This window comes from Piliocolobus tephrosceles, chromosome 4, assembly GCF_002776525.5.
Source record: "Piliocolobus tephrosceles isolate RC106 chromosome 4, ASM277652v3, whole genome shotgun sequence".
Lineage (NCBI taxonomy): Eukaryota > Metazoa > Chordata > Mammalia > Primates > Cercopithecidae > Piliocolobus > Piliocolobus tephrosceles.
This window is the reverse complement of record NC_045437.1, coordinates 87346493-87364760: the sequence shown is the minus strand read 5'-3', so window position 1 is coordinate 87364760 and position 18268 is coordinate 87346493. Positions and strand designations below refer to the sequence as shown.

The 18268-nt window shown below is 35.2% G+C and overlaps 1 protein-coding gene across 5 annotated transcripts in view; it reads right to left on the bottom strand.

Annotated features, from left to right (window-relative positions):
• Positions 1-556: 556 nt before the first annotated feature.
• POLR3G (RNA polymerase III subunit G) overlaps positions 557-18268 on the bottom strand; it is a 44419-nt gene continuing 26707 nt past the window's right edge. For 3 of the 5 annotated variants that reach the window (XM_023215052.3, XM_023215050.3, XM_023215051.2), the window contains exons 5-8: positions 17928-17978; positions 13639-13721; positions 8970-9116; positions 557-2927 (exon numbers count right to left, since the gene is read on the bottom strand). In XM_023215052.3, the coding sequence (XP_023070820.1) occupies positions 2841-2927; positions 8970-9116; positions 13639-13721; positions 17928-17978 (368 nt within the window). In that variant the 3' untranslated portion in view covers positions 557-2840. The remainder of the gene's footprint in view (positions 2928-8969; positions 9117-13638; positions 13722-17927; positions 17979-18268) is intronic. The other 2 variants (XM_023215054.3, XM_031935434.1) reach the window with 1 other exon arrangement.

Below are 18268 nucleotides of genomic sequence, written 5' to 3'. Positions count from 1 at the left end.
AAGCAAAGCCATCGACACTGTACATTTGAAGGTAGTGAAGTGAAAAGTTTAACAAGAATCTTCTGAATGTCTTAACATTCTCTAGTATCCAGTATAAGTCAGCCCAAGCACAAATGATCACACTAAATTATATTGTCTGCCAAATCTCTTAAGTTTGTTGTCATAACTGTGTGTGTGTGTGCGTGTGCCTGTGTGTTGCCATCTTGGCTCACTGAAGCCTCAACCTCCTGGGCTCAAGCAGTCCTCCCACCTCAGCTTCCTCTTGGCCCACTGAAGCCTTGACCTCCTGAGCTCAAACAGTCCTCCCACCTCAGCCTCCCGAGTAGCTGGGACTATAGGCACAGACCAGCATGCCCATCTCACAACTGTTTTGAATAATCATTACCCAGAGTTTTGTTGTTTGTGGTGATTGTTTATTCAAGAATATTTGGAACAAGCATCCCTGCTTGATAGTTACTAGGTAAGATCTGTATTAACAAATTAGTTTTCTCTACCAAATAAACATTTAAATAAGTTCAAAACAAAATATCTTACTATAAAATGAACACAATTTTGTTTTGTAAGAATTTAAGGTGTAAATAAATACAGAAAAATAAGCATTACAGCAACCAGTTTTGCTCATGATAGCAATTTTTAAAGACACTTCAACAAATTCTTTTATGTAACAGGCTAATTCTGCAAAATAACATTAACTTTCCTATGGAATAATTTCACAGTCTCAGATTTTAAGCCAGAAAAATGAGATTCATGCTGGTAAAGCAACCTGCAAATCCTGCTTGTTCTCACAACTACTATACCTTAACATTGTAAAAAGATCTTTCAAAGGGGGAAAGGCTCTGAAAGGGTATGGCTGGTACCTCCCAGAGTAAATCCTTGCCCCAAGGGGCTGCCCTGCTATCTGCAAGACTAAAATGGTCATGACAAATTCAAAGCTAAAAAAAGAAATAACCTTTATCTTCAGTGTATTTGCCTGGTTCAAGTGGTTATCTGCAGATTTATAATAAGTAGGTAAACAGAACAATATTGATAAGATTTCTGAGAACTAAATGGTATTTGGCTCTGGTACTAAGGAGTTGAAAGAATAAAACACCTATGTTAATTGTCAACCACAAATGACAACTTTTTGTGAAGTTTCTATTCTACGGCTTGCTTTATTCATATATTCCATTTAGAATCTTAAAAATTTTTTGACAACTTCCTTTAAACAAGAAGTAATTCACAAATGGTTAACACAGCTCTAAACTAATAAGATAGGTCCTCACACCCATCTTGAATTATTTAAGAAAGTATTGCCATTGAAAGTGATCTTTTTCCTGAGAAATTCATGGTGCAAAATGGCACAAGACAATACACATTTTCTCCAATTTTCTGCATGAATACAAGATAGGAAAATAAGATTATATTTTGTGAGGAAAATAATGTTTCTTAAAATTGTGTTTCTTAAAATGTTTCTTAAAATTGTTTTCAGTTACTCTCCAAACTACAAATTTTTAGAGGGTGACGGCCAAATGTAAATTAAGAACTGATCTTTAAGGCAAGAGAATGAATACATATGGTAAATTTTGGTTGGTGTTTAAACAATTTTTATAGGAAATTGTTTACGAGTGGAGAAACTAAGGCACAGAAACAACCAAGCTTAGGTTCAAGGTTGAGTTTAATAGTACAGGTAGAAACAGAATCTAGGGATCTGATTCTAACATTAGAGGATAGTAATATCTTCCCAAAAGGGAAAAATAAAATTATTTCTTTTGGTAGATAACATTGATAAATCATTTTTGAAATATATAATATGAATTTCCTTGAAAATCTTTGGCATTTGTGAGAGTCTTTGTAGGCTGAGGTTTTTAGGTAATTTTTCCCAAAATATAAAGTTAGGAGAGCTAGCTTTAAACAACAAAAAAATTAATCTTAACTTCAAAATGACCTGAGTTCATTTTGCGTTTTTATATAAATCAATTGTACAGCTTGAGTACTCTGAAACATAAAAGGCCACCACACTTCATAGAGTTCACACACATGCATTCTACATGATATTTATATGACCAGAACTTCACATTTTATAAAATATAAAATTAAATAAAATGTCTTAGTCAAATTTTTCATAAGCCCAACTATTTGAAGATGTCAGTTATTACAGTGGGATGATTAATTCATGTATCATACAGTATTTAGTCCCAATTCAAGTATTTATAATATTGACCCCATGTGAGAGTTTCTTTATACTGGCTAAGAGTGAGTGGTGAAATTTATATTGCTCAGTTTGGTATTTTTCCCTGTGTGTATGTTTTCTATCACAAAACCTCTATCTCACAATTCTGTACTTTTAAGAGCTCAGGTAGGTTTATATAGTCATAATGCAGTAGTCTAGAACACACCATGTAAAGGTAAAAAATAAAATTATTTTCAAGTTTCTTTGTTTTTAAAGTGCTCCATGTGCTGTATTGTATCAACTTTCAGGTTATAGAAATCCATTATGACTAGCAGTAGTTTTACAAAAGATCAGCAGTTAAGCAAGAATGATTTCTTCAAGTACATATACATAGATTAAGAGAGCAAAAATTCTTTAGGCACATTCATATTCAAATAAAAAAAAAAATCCAAGAGAGTACGTAAGAGAGATGGCAGAGGTGTTTAGAAGGAATGTCAGAATGTCAGGGACTAATTTGTAAGGTAACTAGTATGTAAACTCAAAGTGGTTTTGAATATTTTGGTAACAAATATTTGTCCAAAACAAAACAAAACAAAAATAAATACTTGTTCCTTATCAGAGACAAAATACAAATCAAGTCTGTCCAAATGTTCAGAAGCGTCATAAAAATATTTTTTGAAAAATTTCATGCCTAATAGGTTGCTTCATCCATGTTGTCATCACTGTCTGCGCCAAAATCATCTCCATCTTCAAAGTATGAATTAATGTAGTCATTTTCCTAAGTGAAATGATATATTCCTTTGTCAATATTAAAATGAATGAGTAGTAAGAAAATATTCCAGGCTTAAAAGTCTCTGCTTTTTTATCCGCTGCAAAAACACAACAGTTTTCACTTGTGTTTACCTGTGCTACTTTCTTCCTTAAGACCACCACTTCCCACTCTTATCAGGCACCAACTAGCTAAGAGAACATGAAGGGTTGCCCATACCATCTCCATAGGATAATATAGCTACTAACACATTACAGCTTACTGGGATGATACATAGTTTAGTTAGCTAAACCTCTAAACACTTACCCAAAAAATGGACAGACACTCAAGAAAAAAAGCCAGTTTACATTAACATCCATTAGACTACCCCAGTACTGAGATTTTTAGTCACAAAGCGTAACTGAGCATAAGCCAGAGACACTTTTACTTCCTAACCAAAAAAAAAAAAAAAGCCTCATGATACCAAACCAAATCCAAAAGATGCCTATATTATACTCTATCTAGGGCTTCTTAGTTTCTTTTTCTTGTGGCTGAATGAGACTATCGTCCATGCAAATAACTCAGAAAATATCTGTGCTTTCTATCAAAAATTCAAAATCGTACTTTCTTATTTATTTATTTTTCTGGGCCTCCAGTATCTTGCAATCAAAAATCCACTTTGGATATAAATTAAACCTAAGAGTTATTACTCAGTTGCAATGTATGAATTGTATTTGAATTCTGTTTGAAATAAACAAACCTTTTGAGACAACCAAGAAAATTCAATACTGGCCTGATATTTGATGAAATAAAGAATTATATTTCATTGTATGGGGTGTTATAATGATACAGTGATGTTGCTAAAGAGCCCTTAATTTTGAATCCATACTGAAATATTTGTGGATGAAATGATATGATGCCTAGGATTTTCTTTGCAATCCAAGGCACATGGGGCACAGGGAATGGGATGGGTGGACAGGGAGGGATTGGGTAGATGAATGAGTGGTTGAAAGATTAGCTATGGGGCCGGGCGCGGTGGCTCAAGCCTGTAATCCCAGCACTTTGGGAGGCCGAGACGGGCGGATCACGAGGTCAGGAGATCGAGACCATCCTGGCTAATACGGTGAAACCCCGTCTCTACTAAAAAATACAAAAAACTAGCCGGGCGACGAGGCGGGCGCCTGTAGTCCCAGCTACTCGGGAGGCTGAGACAGGAGAATGCCCTGAACCCGGGAGGCGGAGCTTGCAGTGAGCTGAGATCCGGCCACTGCACTCCAGCCTGGGTGGCAGAGCAAGACTCCGTCTCAAAAAAAAAAAGAAAAAAGAAAGATTAGCTATGAATTGACCATTCTTAAAGCTGAGTGATAAGACCATGGGTGTTTCTTTTACTAGTCAGTACATTTTTGCACATGATTGAGATCTGCTATAAAAAGAGATTAATCTCCACATCTCTACTATCTATAGTAAGAAATACAGACTATTCTCAAATTTTATTAATTTTTTTATAAATTTTATTTCTCATATCAATTTTATTAATTTTTTTCCAATGATTTTTTTGTTTGTTTTTGTTTTTTACTATCTGGATAGTGGGATTTTTAATATAAATGTATTTACATAATGCAAGAAAAGTAACATGTATTATTCACTGTATATGCATTATTTAGATAGTTATCTCATTACTTTTTCTTCCCTAGCTACTGTAAGTTTCTGCATCCAGCTAAGACCATTCCCATCTCTGGAAAGTTGGCCTGGCTTTTCTGGTGCCCAAAAGCTTTGGCAATATTTAGACACCTGGGTGAAGCTTGGGGCCTGTATACCAGGGAAGGGTGGCATGGTTGAGAGTTCAAATGAGGTCTCATTGTAAAGGAGACCTTTGGTAAGAACACTTGTGTAGAAATAAAAGTAAGCCGATTTGTACATAAAGTGGAGATGAATAAGGAAAGGATACTCTAGTATTCTACATCAAGCATATGTCACTTGTGTTTTAGACATGAATACCTCCTCCAAGTTCTGTTTAAGTGTTTCAAATTTGGTAATTGTGTAATGTTAGTAATCTTGATACAGGTACCAGGTAGCGAAACCTATAATTTCAGTAGTGAAACTGATGGCTTAAATGGTTCTAGGCTCTCATTTGAGCCCTTGTGTTTTTCTTCAATTACAACATTCAAAAGATTGAAGAAAAGTCTTTATTTCCTTGGTTTTACTAATAGGTGTTACCAGATAATTTGCCGCATTTTATTCTTCAAAAGAAAATGCGCCATCAAATCCTCAATACATTGGATAAATTACCACAAATTTTAATTAATAATTGCTAAAAAGAGCAGAGAGGAGTAATTTTAAATGTAGAAAGGTGTTAATGAAGATCTCCTTTCCAACCCTCACTCAGCCATACATGCAGAACACACATTTATCTATTAAAATGGGGAGTTTTTCTGTTGTTTTTTGTTTGTTTTAAATGAAATGTTGTAATAAACCCACTGGTGTTAACATTCTGCTAAGGCTCAATGAAGAATTCTAAAACTACTAGAATCCCAATGTTTGTTTTTGTTAAAGGAGATCTTAATTTCAACACAGATATAGTTCCAACTCAACTCAGTGCAAGCAGACATTGTCAACAGAGCATTGCAAATGCCAGTCTTGTCTAGAATATTGACCACACAAACTAGAACCCAAAGCACCACCACCCTACTACCCCCATGGCAGTGTGACAACCAAATGTATCTCCAGACACTACTAAATATCCCTTCAAGAGTATTGAAAACCACTGGTTTACAGCAATAAGCTTTCAAATATGACCCAAACTTGGCTCTTCCATTCAAAGCAACTGAGCTTTCTAAAATATAAGCATCATTATACCATTCCACTGTTTAAAACCCCTCAATGCTCCCCACAGTGCTCAGGATAAAGTCAAATTTCTCAGCTTGACATTCAAAGTCCTTAATGACCTGCTCATCTCTCCAGCTTCATCTCTCAACATAAGCCCACTTACACCCTCTACTTCAGCCATACCGATTTATATGATCAGTTAAATTAAGATGCTACACTCTCATCACCTGCAAGCCTCTCTCCATGTTCTTTTTTCTCCCTGTAAGTGTCCACTCCATTCCATGTTTCTTCAGATCACCTAAATTGTCTTCCTTGAAATATCGTCTTTGATATGCCTAAAATAGACTTTGGTGTGCCCATAGCATCTCTTATGTGCCGCTATAGCATCCTGTACTAACATATCAGCGTTATTGACTGTGTATTAACTGTTACCTTTCTTGTCTCTCTAGTGATTTCCCTGAGAGAAGAACTGTATCTTATCTTCATATTCCCATTGCCTAGTACAATTCCAAGCATATACTTAGTGTACACTTACTATAGGTTGAATGAAAAAGAACTGAGGAGTTACACGTCTATACAGGGTAATTATGGGGAGGGATGCAATCAATCAGAGAGATTATGGCAAGAAAAAGCAGCCCAAGGGAAGAACCCTGAAGAATACTGACATTTAAAGACTAGAAAGAACTCAAGAGACTACAAAAATGTACCAGAAATAGGAGAAAAATGAGAAGCATCACGTAACAAAAATGAAGGGAAGCTAACATGTTTGTCTATGACTTAGCAATTAGCACAATCCCTGACATATAAAAGATGCATATAATTGCTGAAAATTGTTGAATTTAAATAAAAGAAATTATAAATATATATATTTATATATAGAAGTATATATATATATATAGAAGTATATATATATATATGTTGCCCAGGCTGGAGTGCAGTGGCACAATCTCGGCTCACTGCAACCTCTGCCTCCTGGGTTCAAGCGATTCTCCTGCCTCAGCCTCCCAAGTAGCTGAGATTACAGGCACCTGCCACCATGCCTGGCTAATTTTTGTATTTCTAGTAGAGACTGGGTTTCACCATGTTGGCCAGGATGGTCTCGAACTCCTGACCTCGTGATCCACCTGCCTTGGCCTCCCAAAGTGCTGGGATTACACAGTAAGCCACTGTGCTTGGCCAGGAAATAGTATTTTAATAATAGAGCTATCAGAAATGTTAATGACATAAAGGCTAAAATTTGTCTATGGTGAGCGTGGTAGCAATAATTTCTTTCTTTAAGCTACTTCTATTTGTCAAAAGCAATAATTTGAATAGGATGGAGGTGAAACTAAGATTGAAAAGAGCTAATGGCAGGGGAGGGGGAGGGTGATGACAGCTAAAGAAGCTTTCCAAGAGATGGCATGAGGGAGAATGTAGACACCATATTTTACAATGGGAAATGAACATGTTTTAATTCATGAATGGAAGAGACAGACAGAAAAAGAGGTTAAAAATATGGAAAGGGAAATGACCTGAGGACTATGGTTCCAAAAAAGGATAGGACCATTAGCCCCAAATAGGATAAAGGGGATTTCCTCCCTTGATAAAAAAAAAAAAAAAAAGAGGAGGAGGAAGGAAGACACTGAGTTTGCAGGCAGAGGGCATGAAATTAATAGAGTTTCCTCTTGATGACTTCATTTCCTGTATGGAGGTACTATCATCTGCTAAGAGTGAAAGAAAAGGTAGTAAACAAAGAGAAATAAGAAGAAAGAAGTTGATCTAAAATAATTGCTGTAAAGAGCTGACTTAAAAAGAGAAATAGGAAACATGTTAGCCAGAAAAATGAGGCTAGTGTTTTTTGAGGGGCATCAATTTCTGTGATTCCCAAGAAATGCTCAATAGGTCAGATTTGAAAGGGGAAAGAGATAGAGAATGGAAATGATCAAAGTTGGCTTTGGTCTAGGAGGACAAGAGACAAGAATAATGGCAAAAAAGAAGATGAAAGGTGAGCAAGGGTCTAAGTTTCTTAGAAAAGAAAATTAAAACAGAGAACCAGTAAAAGGGAAAGAGATGATCAGAAGTACTGACAGTCTTAATCGTGTCAGAGAGCAATGGAAATAAAAACATGAATGGTATGAAAAGAAGGCTGGAGACAAATGTGATCTACCACAAATGTGACATATTTAATTTTTAAATGTTTAGACTTAAAATTTATCTGAAAGAATAGACAGAATATTCAGGAACATTGTGAAAACAAAAGAGCAGCACGGAAGACATGCTCTACAAGCATAAACAAATAATCAGAAGCTTCTACTACTTGGAACAGCTTAGTGTTGATTCAAAATAGATCAATGGAACAGAGAACAGAGGTAGAAATGGGAATCTAATAGCTGATATAGGAAGAATTTCAAAATCAATGAGGAAAGCAAATCATTGAAGAAATGAGGTTAGCAGCTGGCTAGCCACTTGGAAACAGATAAAAAATGTATCCACACTACTCTGTTTATATCAATATAAATTTCAAAAGATAGCAAATTTAATGCAAAATAAATATAGTAAAGATTTCATAGTTGGAACAGTTTCTGAAGAAGCAAAATTTGAGAATGTGGTATAAGAGGCTGAAATGGAATGAAGACAAAGGTCACCAGAATAGAGAAGAAACTCTCCACCTAGGGTTACTGTCTGAGGTGTCTACAAAGTCCCAACGAGGCTGTGGTCTGCAAAGTTACCCTGCTAAAAATACCTGATTGACTCCAGCTAATTCTGAAATGTACCATGTGCATTTCATTCTAAAAGTTAGGCATCCCAAATCGAAAACACACGGTCCTGACTCAGCCAGATACCTGAGGTTAAATTATCAATCTTCTCTGATAGTGTCCACACGCACTTTGGAATTTTGAAACACACTGCAGGGATTCTCCTCTAGACCTATGTGGTTAAGCCCTCCGTTACCTGAATTGCTGACTTAAATTTTTATGTTGTTAAATCTTAACCGCACTAATCTGATCAATCTCCTTAACTTGCAGATTTATACTTACAAAGCTGCCAATCAAGTTATTTTTATCTCCTATATTCAATTTGACATCATTATAATTTCAATGCTATAATAGTTCTCTTGATAGCAAGGAACTGATGCCATTGAAAATAATATACTTCTGGTTCCCATCATCTTGGTTTCTGTTTGTTGATTTTAGTACATACTATATATATGATTCCTTATTAGATAAACCTTATTTATTTTGCTGCCATCCCCAAATGAACCATTACCTCTTCTTGCTCTTCTTCATCATATTCCTCCTGTTCTGCAGCATCATCATCATCGTCATCATCACCTTCTTTACTTTTCTCTTTGCTTCCTTCTTTATCTTCATTTTCCTCATCTGATTTTTCACCATCGTCTCTTTTTTCCAATTCCTGGTATAAGCGTGTTTCATTAATTTGTATGGAAACCACTAGACTGCTGACTTCCCTGCTTAGCCTTAAGGGAAGAGTTATGTATCACCTTATTCTAATCCCATCTTAACACCACCTCCAGGTCACCACTAAGAAACTATCAGTCAACTCAAGAAAGAAGGAATTTACTATCTCACCATTAAACCAGCATTTTCTTTGATTTTGTTACTTAATAATTGGGTTTCAGATTAATACTGGGCTTATCAGCTCTAATGCATAATGCTTAATTTCCCTCCTACCTTCTCTTTTTTTTTTTGAGAGAAAGTCTCGCTCTGTCACCCAGGCTGGAGTGCGGTGGCACGATCTCGGCTCACCGCAACCTGCTCCTCCTGGGTTCAAGTGATTCTCCTGCTTCAGCTTCCTGAGTAGCTGGGACTACAGGCACACACCACCAAGCCTGGCTAATTTTTTAGTAGAGACAGGGTTTCTCCATGTTGGCCATGCTGGTCTCGAACTCCTGGTCTCAAGAGATCTGCCCACCTTAGCCTCCCGAAGTGCTGGGATTACAGGCATGAGCCACAGTACCTCGTGGTCTATCCTACCTCCTTCTAAAATATTTGAGGTGATTTACTTTATGGAGAACTTTTAGAATGTTATTTTGTTTTCCTTCTAACATAAAAGGAAAAAAAATAAGGTAATAGTATTTCAAAATGTCTATGTTCCACTTTATACATGAGACCATTTAACACTATTATTATAATAGCAAGTCATCCTGGGCTAGATTATCCTAGTTGCATTTTATCTGTGTCTTTATCTCTTTTCTGTCTCATTATTTACTTCCTGTTGCCAGGAATTCTTGTTTCTTAATATATCTGGCAGATGGAGAAGAAAAAGAGAAATTAAAACTCAAATCACAGTCAATACTAGCAATTATTAGAAATTCTAAAAGAGAAGACAAAAGAGAGATGCAGTTTGGAAAACTTTGATTCCATGAGAGTTCCACTTACCCACAAGTGGAACCATCAGGAAATAGTACACAAAATTAACTTTAAAATTACATCTTTGTATTTTTATTAGGACTACCAACAATTTTTTTCATTTAATAAAAAGTGACCTATGTTCATTACTGTCACTATCTGTTCACTAAATTGTACTATGCTCAATTTGCACATATGACAGAATTTCACAAGTTTTCCAGGAGTCAATAATTTCACATATTAATACTCATAACTAAGGCATAAATCACCTCAGCTAAAATGTGATTAGTCCCCTAAACAGAAATTGGAATATTAATGCATGAATCTGCAAACACTCCATCTCTATTATAAGGTATTTGCTTTGTAGACTACATATAGAGAGAAAACAGGTTTTATATCTGGAGTAACTACAACTTAGCTATTCCTTTATTGGTTCTTAAATGCGTATCTTTAAAAATCGTAATTAATTCAAATTTGAATTTAAGGAAACCAAAGACAATAGAGAGACTACATTAGATAGGCTCAATTTCTAATCAAAATTCAAACTCCACCTTTCCTGTCTGCTTAACCCACTTAGGCAGAACAAACAACACCAAGGTAATAGACATAAGATGATTTATCTTGATACTGACTCATATGTTGTCTTATATGAGTTATTACTACAATATAATGTGTGCAATTTTTCCAAATGGCAATCCTTTTGGAAAAGTGCAAGTAAAGCGTGCTTATGGATCTTTTGTAGCATCTATAATAAGATATACACACATATATGATGCTATGTTAATATTATAACTTTTTTTTATATTTTAATCAGATCACAGTAAAAAGACCTGCAACCAATAAGTTTGTGTAGTTAATAGGAAATTGTAGCGCCATATTTTTATTTAGCTCTGTGCAGGGTACACACTATGTCTAAAAAATCATGCTATTATTTTATAATCAAGAACATAGTTATTTAAACCAGTTATGTAAAAGTACTTTTTTTTTTGGAGAAGGAGTCTTGCTCTGTCACCCAGGCTGGAGGGCAGTGGCACGATCTCGACTCACTGCAAGCTCCACCTCCTGGGTTCACATCATTCTCCTGCCTCAGCCTCCCGAGTAGCTGGGACTACAGGCGCCCGCTACCATGCCCGGCTAATTTTTTTGTATTTATAGTAGAGACGAGGTTTCAGTGTGTTAGTCAGGATGGTCTCGATCTCCTGACCTCGTGATCAACCTGCCTCGGCCTCCCAAAGTACTGGGATTACAGGCATGAGCCACCACGCCTGGCCAAAAGTACTTTTTAAATACAGTATTCATTCACTGCCACATAGGAACTAGGAAGTCTATATTTCTATTATTGCTATCTCAAATGTCTTTAAAAAAAATTTTCATCTTTATTTCCACCACATAGATCTAAATCAGACTCATAAAATAGGTTAAAAATAGCAGATTTATACAACTTTTTAATAAAAACTGATCTCAAAGTCACATACATTGTCTCACTGCTTCATTTCTTTTGCATTAAGCTACTAGTTTCAGCTCTTCTACTTACTAGTCTCTATTTTCTCTCCTGTTGAGATTTAACCATCTAACCTTACTACTTTACAGATTTAAGAATAAAGTGAATAATATAAAGACACTGAAAACAGTGTTCAATTATGGACAGAGAGCAGTTCTTCTGGTTTAAATATTATACAGCCTTACAGGCACCATACAGAGCCTCCTGTTATGCAGAAAAAAGAAACCTCAGATATTAGTTTACCACTAATTACTCACACATTAATCATGAGATTTGAATGTATGCCACTCCCTATCCATCCATTAATGTTCTATTATAAAAAAATTTGGAACTGCTTTTGCTGAAAAAATCAGCAATAAGAGAGTCATCGGGGAACAATTTTTGTTCTACTAAACTCATTGGTATTTCTAGATTTAAATTTCCAGTTTTGCCAGTGTGTGTCCTGAAAAAGGTGTTTAAATGTAGAGAATATGGAAACACAATTTGTTACCAGGAAAAACCACACCCAGAGGTCCAGATCAATCTTCCTTACAGCACATGTCATCTTAGCAAGTTTTCTCCAGGAAGCTTTAAGCATAGCCAGAACCTGAGTTCAATCAATACAAACTGGCTAGAACTGCAATCCCATCATTCCAGTATAGTTAAACCTGACAGTTATCACTGCTCCTTTGTCAGTACTCTGGCTTTATTTTTCAGATATGTTATCTCTAACTCAAGTACTGGTCAAATAATAAAATAAAAATATGAGTTTCCACTACCAAGTAGCTGTGCCTACTTGGCCAGGCAAGTAAAAAATTTAAAGCCTTGACTTCCTCATCTGTAAAGAAGGAATAATACCCACCTCTCCTTGTTGTTACGAACTTTTATGAACATAACATATGTAAAGAGCTCATCAAGGAGGCTGGCACAGAATAAGTTTCAATAAAGTGTTAGCTGTTACTGTCATCATCATCATCATCAAAGCAAGACAATGCATGCACTGATAATGGTAGTTAATTGGTATAATCTCCATAAAGAGCAATGTAACAATAGCTATCCATTTCATACAGTGCACGTAAGTACTGACCAAACAAATACTTGTAGAAAGCTACCCTACATATGTGAAATGACGTACTTAACATGAATTCATTGCAGCATTGTTAATAACAGCAAAACACTAGATGAAACATAATGTCCGTATGTCCAATTATGTAAGACATTAATTAAATAAATTACAGTTCATTTTTATAGTGCAGCCAAAAAAAAGAAAAGGATGAGGTAACTCTACAGAGACTGATATGGAACCACATCCAAGGTATTTTATTAAGTGATAAAATGAAAATGCAGAATGTAATATGCTACCTCTGTCTTTAAAAAGAAAAAAAAAACCTCGTATTTGCTATGTATGAAATACTTCTGAAAAATACATATAAGAAACTAGTAACATTGGTTGTCTATAGGAAGGGAACTGGATGACTAGGGAAAGGAATAGGAGGGAAAATTTTCAGTGTTTTAACCTTCTGAATCTTACATTTTTTTATTTTTGAAATATTTAAATTTTTAAAATTTTCAGTGTTTTAACCTTCTGAATCTTACATTTTTGTGAAATATTTAGATAAAGAAAGCTATAAAAAAATAAGTTCTATAAAATACAGTTTTCCCTCAATAGTCAATACTTAACATAAGACCAAAAAAAGCATTAAACAGTACATATTAACCAACAGGAGGAAAAATGAGAGGTTTTTAAAAGAATTACATATGTAACTCTTTGTAAAACTTTTTCATGTTTCTCTCCCCCTGCATGATTCAAATACAAGCGGAAAGGGGGATACAGTGAAAAAGAAAGAGGTGACAGAAGATGAGGTAAGTGGCCAGGCAAGTGCTAACGAAGGACAGGACAGACCTTCCATATCTCCCAGCCCACAAAGTTCAAACCTTCCCAGTTACCTTATACGCTGGGTTTGCTTCTGCCAAATTTACATTATTAAAAGTAAGAGAATGCTGAAAGGTTGAAACAAGAAAGCAAAAGGAGGTAGGATCTTTTACATTTTTTCAGTTCACTTGTATAGTAAGAAGAAAACCTTACCTCAATTTTTTTCAACACATCTGCAGTATTAGTGAGTGATGTGCCTTTCCCTGCGTCTTTTGCCTTTTTGGGTTTTGGGCCTGCTGAAGTAAAACCACCAGTTAACACATTTTTCTGCAACTGCAACTGTGTATTATATTTCCTTGTCTTTGCGTATGCTGTCCAGCATTGTGCTACTGCATCCTAGGCAGTCACATAGTTTCCAGAGTAAATTAATTTTCTCAAAGAATAAACAAATCACACCTCACCAATTTTCCAATGATGAGGAATAAATGATGATCACTTAATAGGATTTTTCTTTTTTTAAGACTGAAGTATATTTTTTACTAGTACTGAAAATTGGTACTGGCAATTAATACCATTAGGGCCAAAACTGCTAAAATGTTGCCTCATAGACAAGTACCAACAGTATAGTGAAAGGCTCCCACAAATCCACCTGCACTGGCTTCTCCTTCACTGATAAGTGTACTTCATTCTAACCAGAGGAACCTTACCAGGTGTGCAAAATATAAAGGAAGTGCAGGATAAATATTCTTTTCGGCTTTAAAGTCAACTACAGATGTGTGATCCTCTAGGACATGACCGGTATCATTCAGGCACAAGTATTTTATTACGAAAATAATATACTTGCCCAACAAAAACCAACAGTATAAAAGACAGAAGATAAACTGCCACATCTCAAAATTCTGCATTCAAGCTAAATATGATTATATGCTGTATCTTTAAAGTAAAATAAAAATATGTCTGCCTTAAATACGTATGTGCAAAAAATGTAAATTGTGTATGTACTTCAAATATGTGCATTTGCCAATGGTGAAAGAGATGACAGTGCAACACACAAGTATCTTTGCAATAAAGATTACAATAGTTAAACTGAATACACTCATCATATGAATCTGAAAATTCAAAAGCATATAAGTGAAATAAAATGTTGTAATGGCTTTGGGCTACATAGTTTCTTTTTTCTACTCCTATCAAAAATATTGCATTTTGAGGCTATTCTGAAAGTGCAGGGTGTAAAGAACTATTTCACATATAAATTCTGCCAGTCAGTTACCAAAGCAATATGATACGCTACAAAATTGTCCCATTGTGGTCAGAGAGTATTACAGTTCTTTTCCAAAATAAAACTAAACACTTAGAAATTACTTTGTAAGAGGAAAATGTGGCTCAGGAAGATGTAATTTTGTTAAAGATTAACATTTAACCTACAAAAGAAAATTTTTAGATTGTGGTAGATGACCCATAACTGATGGAATTACAATTTACTGTGTTATACTGAATTGCCCCTCAGGGAATTACTGAGCTCAGAGCTCCCAAACATATGCATTAGTGAGGTTCCTCAAACAAAAGTAGTAGTTAAATTTAATGGTGGGTAACTTTCTCTGACCCTCTTGAGGGCAAAGACTGTTTAATATGAACTGTAACAAATAAAATATAGCATCACATATGAACAAGATCTCAATAAATATTATAATATTAACGCCAAAAAATATTAGCTAAGAATGTATTCTACTTACATCATGAAGTCTTTTTCTAAGAACTTTTTATCAAATTATTTAATTTCATAACATAAACCTTTGTTAAAGGGATACTAGAGAATATGGTCAGGTAAGTAAACTAATTTTTTTTTCCCATCTTTGACCAAGTATCTGCATATATTTGAATAGTTTCTTTTAACACATGGCAGTAGCTGGTTCTTCAAGAAACAACTGTTTTCAGCCTTTGACTCTACTGTTATTACTGTTTACTTCTATGTAAATCAATGGAGGACATCTTAACAAAAAGGAGAGTCCAAGCCTATCAGAAACAAGACATAAAAATTACACAATATGTAATAAAAAATACTAGAGCAACATGAGAAACAAAGTTTCATTGTTGCTTTATTAACAAATGGAAATCCTGATACATTGGGAGCTTTTACTAATGATTAATTTGAGTATAAAATCCCAGGGATGACATATTTGAAAATATTAACTCCTCCAAAATGAACACATTCTTTTCAGCTTTAAAGTCAACTACAGATGTGTGATCCTCTAGGACATGACCAGTATCATTCATGCACAGGTATTTTATTATGAAAATAATATATTTGCTCAATAAAAACCAACAGTATAAAAGACAGAATATAAATTGTCATATTTCAAAATATTCTACATGCAAGCTAAATATGATTATATACTGTATCTTTAAAATAAAATAAAAATACACATGTGCAAAAAATGTAAATTGTGTATGTACTTCAAATATGTGCATTGTATTGTATGTCAATTATATCTCAATAAAGGTATTAAAAAGGGGAATGGGAATTCCTTCTCTTCTCTTCTGTTAGTTGATAACCCCACTGTTCTTAACCTCGCTGGTACCTTCCTTTTTCACTCTTCACTCTTCATAGCAAAATTCTAAGAAGACTCATGTATGCTAGCTGTCTCCATTTCCTAAGCTCCATTTACCGGTTAAGCCATTCCAATCTGGCTTCTACCTCTGTGAATCTTTCAAAAAGCTCTCACTGAGGTCACCAATAACTGACACGTCAAAAATGAGCGAACATTTTCCTGTCTTCATCCTATTTGACCTCTTAGCAGCAATGTCTAACATCTTTTAACATTGCTGACCACCTTCCGAAATACCAGACTATCTTGTGTAACTCTGCTCTCCTGGTTCTCCTCCTCCCTCTCTCTTTCCAATTTCCTTCTTTGCCATTCAGTCTCCTCTACCAGCCCATTAAGTGTTGGCATTCCTATAAGCTCAGGTTTAGAGGTTTAGCTCTCCTCTACCAGCCCATTAAGTGTTGGCATTCCTTTAAGCTCCTCCTTTCTTCTAATTATCTAATTCTGCCCTAGACCATCTCACCCTTTCTTTTGGTCTCAATGATCGTATCTCTGATAATGACTACAGTCTCCATTTTGAGGTCCATTCCCCTGTGTCCAACAATATATTTAACATTTCTATTTGTACATTTCAAAGGAACCATAAGTAACACTTTTGAACTGAACTTCTGATTTTCTCTCACAAACCTATTATTTCCCTATTTCCTCTCCCACAACTGTGTCTCAGTAAACTCCTACTCATCCTTCAATCTCAACTCCAATTCCATTTTCTCAAAGAACCCTTCCCAATGAGGACAGTGTGTTTTTGTTTAATGATTTTACCTCATTTGACTACAAGCTCCATGAGGGCAAGGATTATTCCCACTTTGCTCGGTTTTACTCCTGTCAACACAATGTCTGGCAATAATAGATACCTATTTACTGAATGAAATTACTAAAGGAAAACAAACTGCAAACATTCACTTTGGCATTCTTCTATACAACATAAAGCTCTATTTTATTGGTTTCCCAATTTTAAAATGTTTTAGTAATAATTCATAATGTAGCCAGTATAATAAAAAATCTGCAGTTATGCCAATGAAAAAGTCCACAGTAATTGAAGAGTCTTTCTTAGCATCTCCAGAATTCCACAACTAAAGGAAAATCCTAAGTGAATAAATACAGAAAACCAAATACTGCATGTTCTCACTTATAAGTGGGTGCTAAACACTGAGCACACATGGACATAAACATGGGAACAATAGACACAGTGAACTACTGAAGTTGGGAGGGGAGGACGGAGTGGAGTGGGTTAACTACACTCACTACCTGGGTGCAATATACCAATGTAACAAACTTGCACATGTACCCCTGTATGTAAAATAAACACTGAAATTTTTAAAAAGATATAAAATTTAAAAATAAAAAATAAGACACAAAGAAAAGGCAACAACTAAGAAAAAAACACCCAAAAGATAAACAACAAACAACAAGCTTTAGCAAAATAGTTACAATGCATTTTTATATATACAGGGGGACAGAGAGAGGGAGAGAGAGAGTCAGGGTCTTAGAGTGTCAAGGTCTTGCTCTGTCTTCCAGGCTTAAGTGCAGTGGTGCAATTTGGGTTAACTGCAGCCTCTGCCTCTTCGGCTCAAGTGATCCTCCCACCTTAGCCTCCCAAGTAGCTGGGACTACAGGTGCATGCCACCACACTTGGCTAATATTTGTTTTAACTTTATGTAGAGACAAGTTCTCACTATGTTGCCCAGGCCGGTCTCAAACTCCTGGTCTCAAGTGATCCTCCCACCTCAGCCTCCCAAAGTGCTGAGATTACAGGCATGAGCCCCCCTGCCTGGCACAAAATACTTTAAGAAAAGCATTAAGAACAGTGAGTATAATTTTGGGTTGACAAGTCCATATTAACAGAATGTAAGAAATGACCTTTTCCTACCTGAATTACTATTATATTAGTGAATGTACCTTTTTTACATTTATTTCTTGGCATCATCTCTCTTGGAAGTCTTCTCCAATCTGTACATAAAATAAAAAATTAAAAAATTGCAGTTTCCTTTATGAATTAGTGGCATTGAATATAACTATGTGAAGAACACAATAGTTGTCCAGGAAATGACAATAAAGTGCCTTAGTATCTGACTTTACAAATTTAACTTGAAACATAAAAAAAACAAAATCCAAATATAACAGACAATGATATATTTTCTCCTATAAAGAAAAGTTTATTACAATAGCTCTGAAACAGTGCTATAAAATTTTTTGGGAAGAAAATCTTACGGTAATTATTTGTGGGTGCTGGAATTATG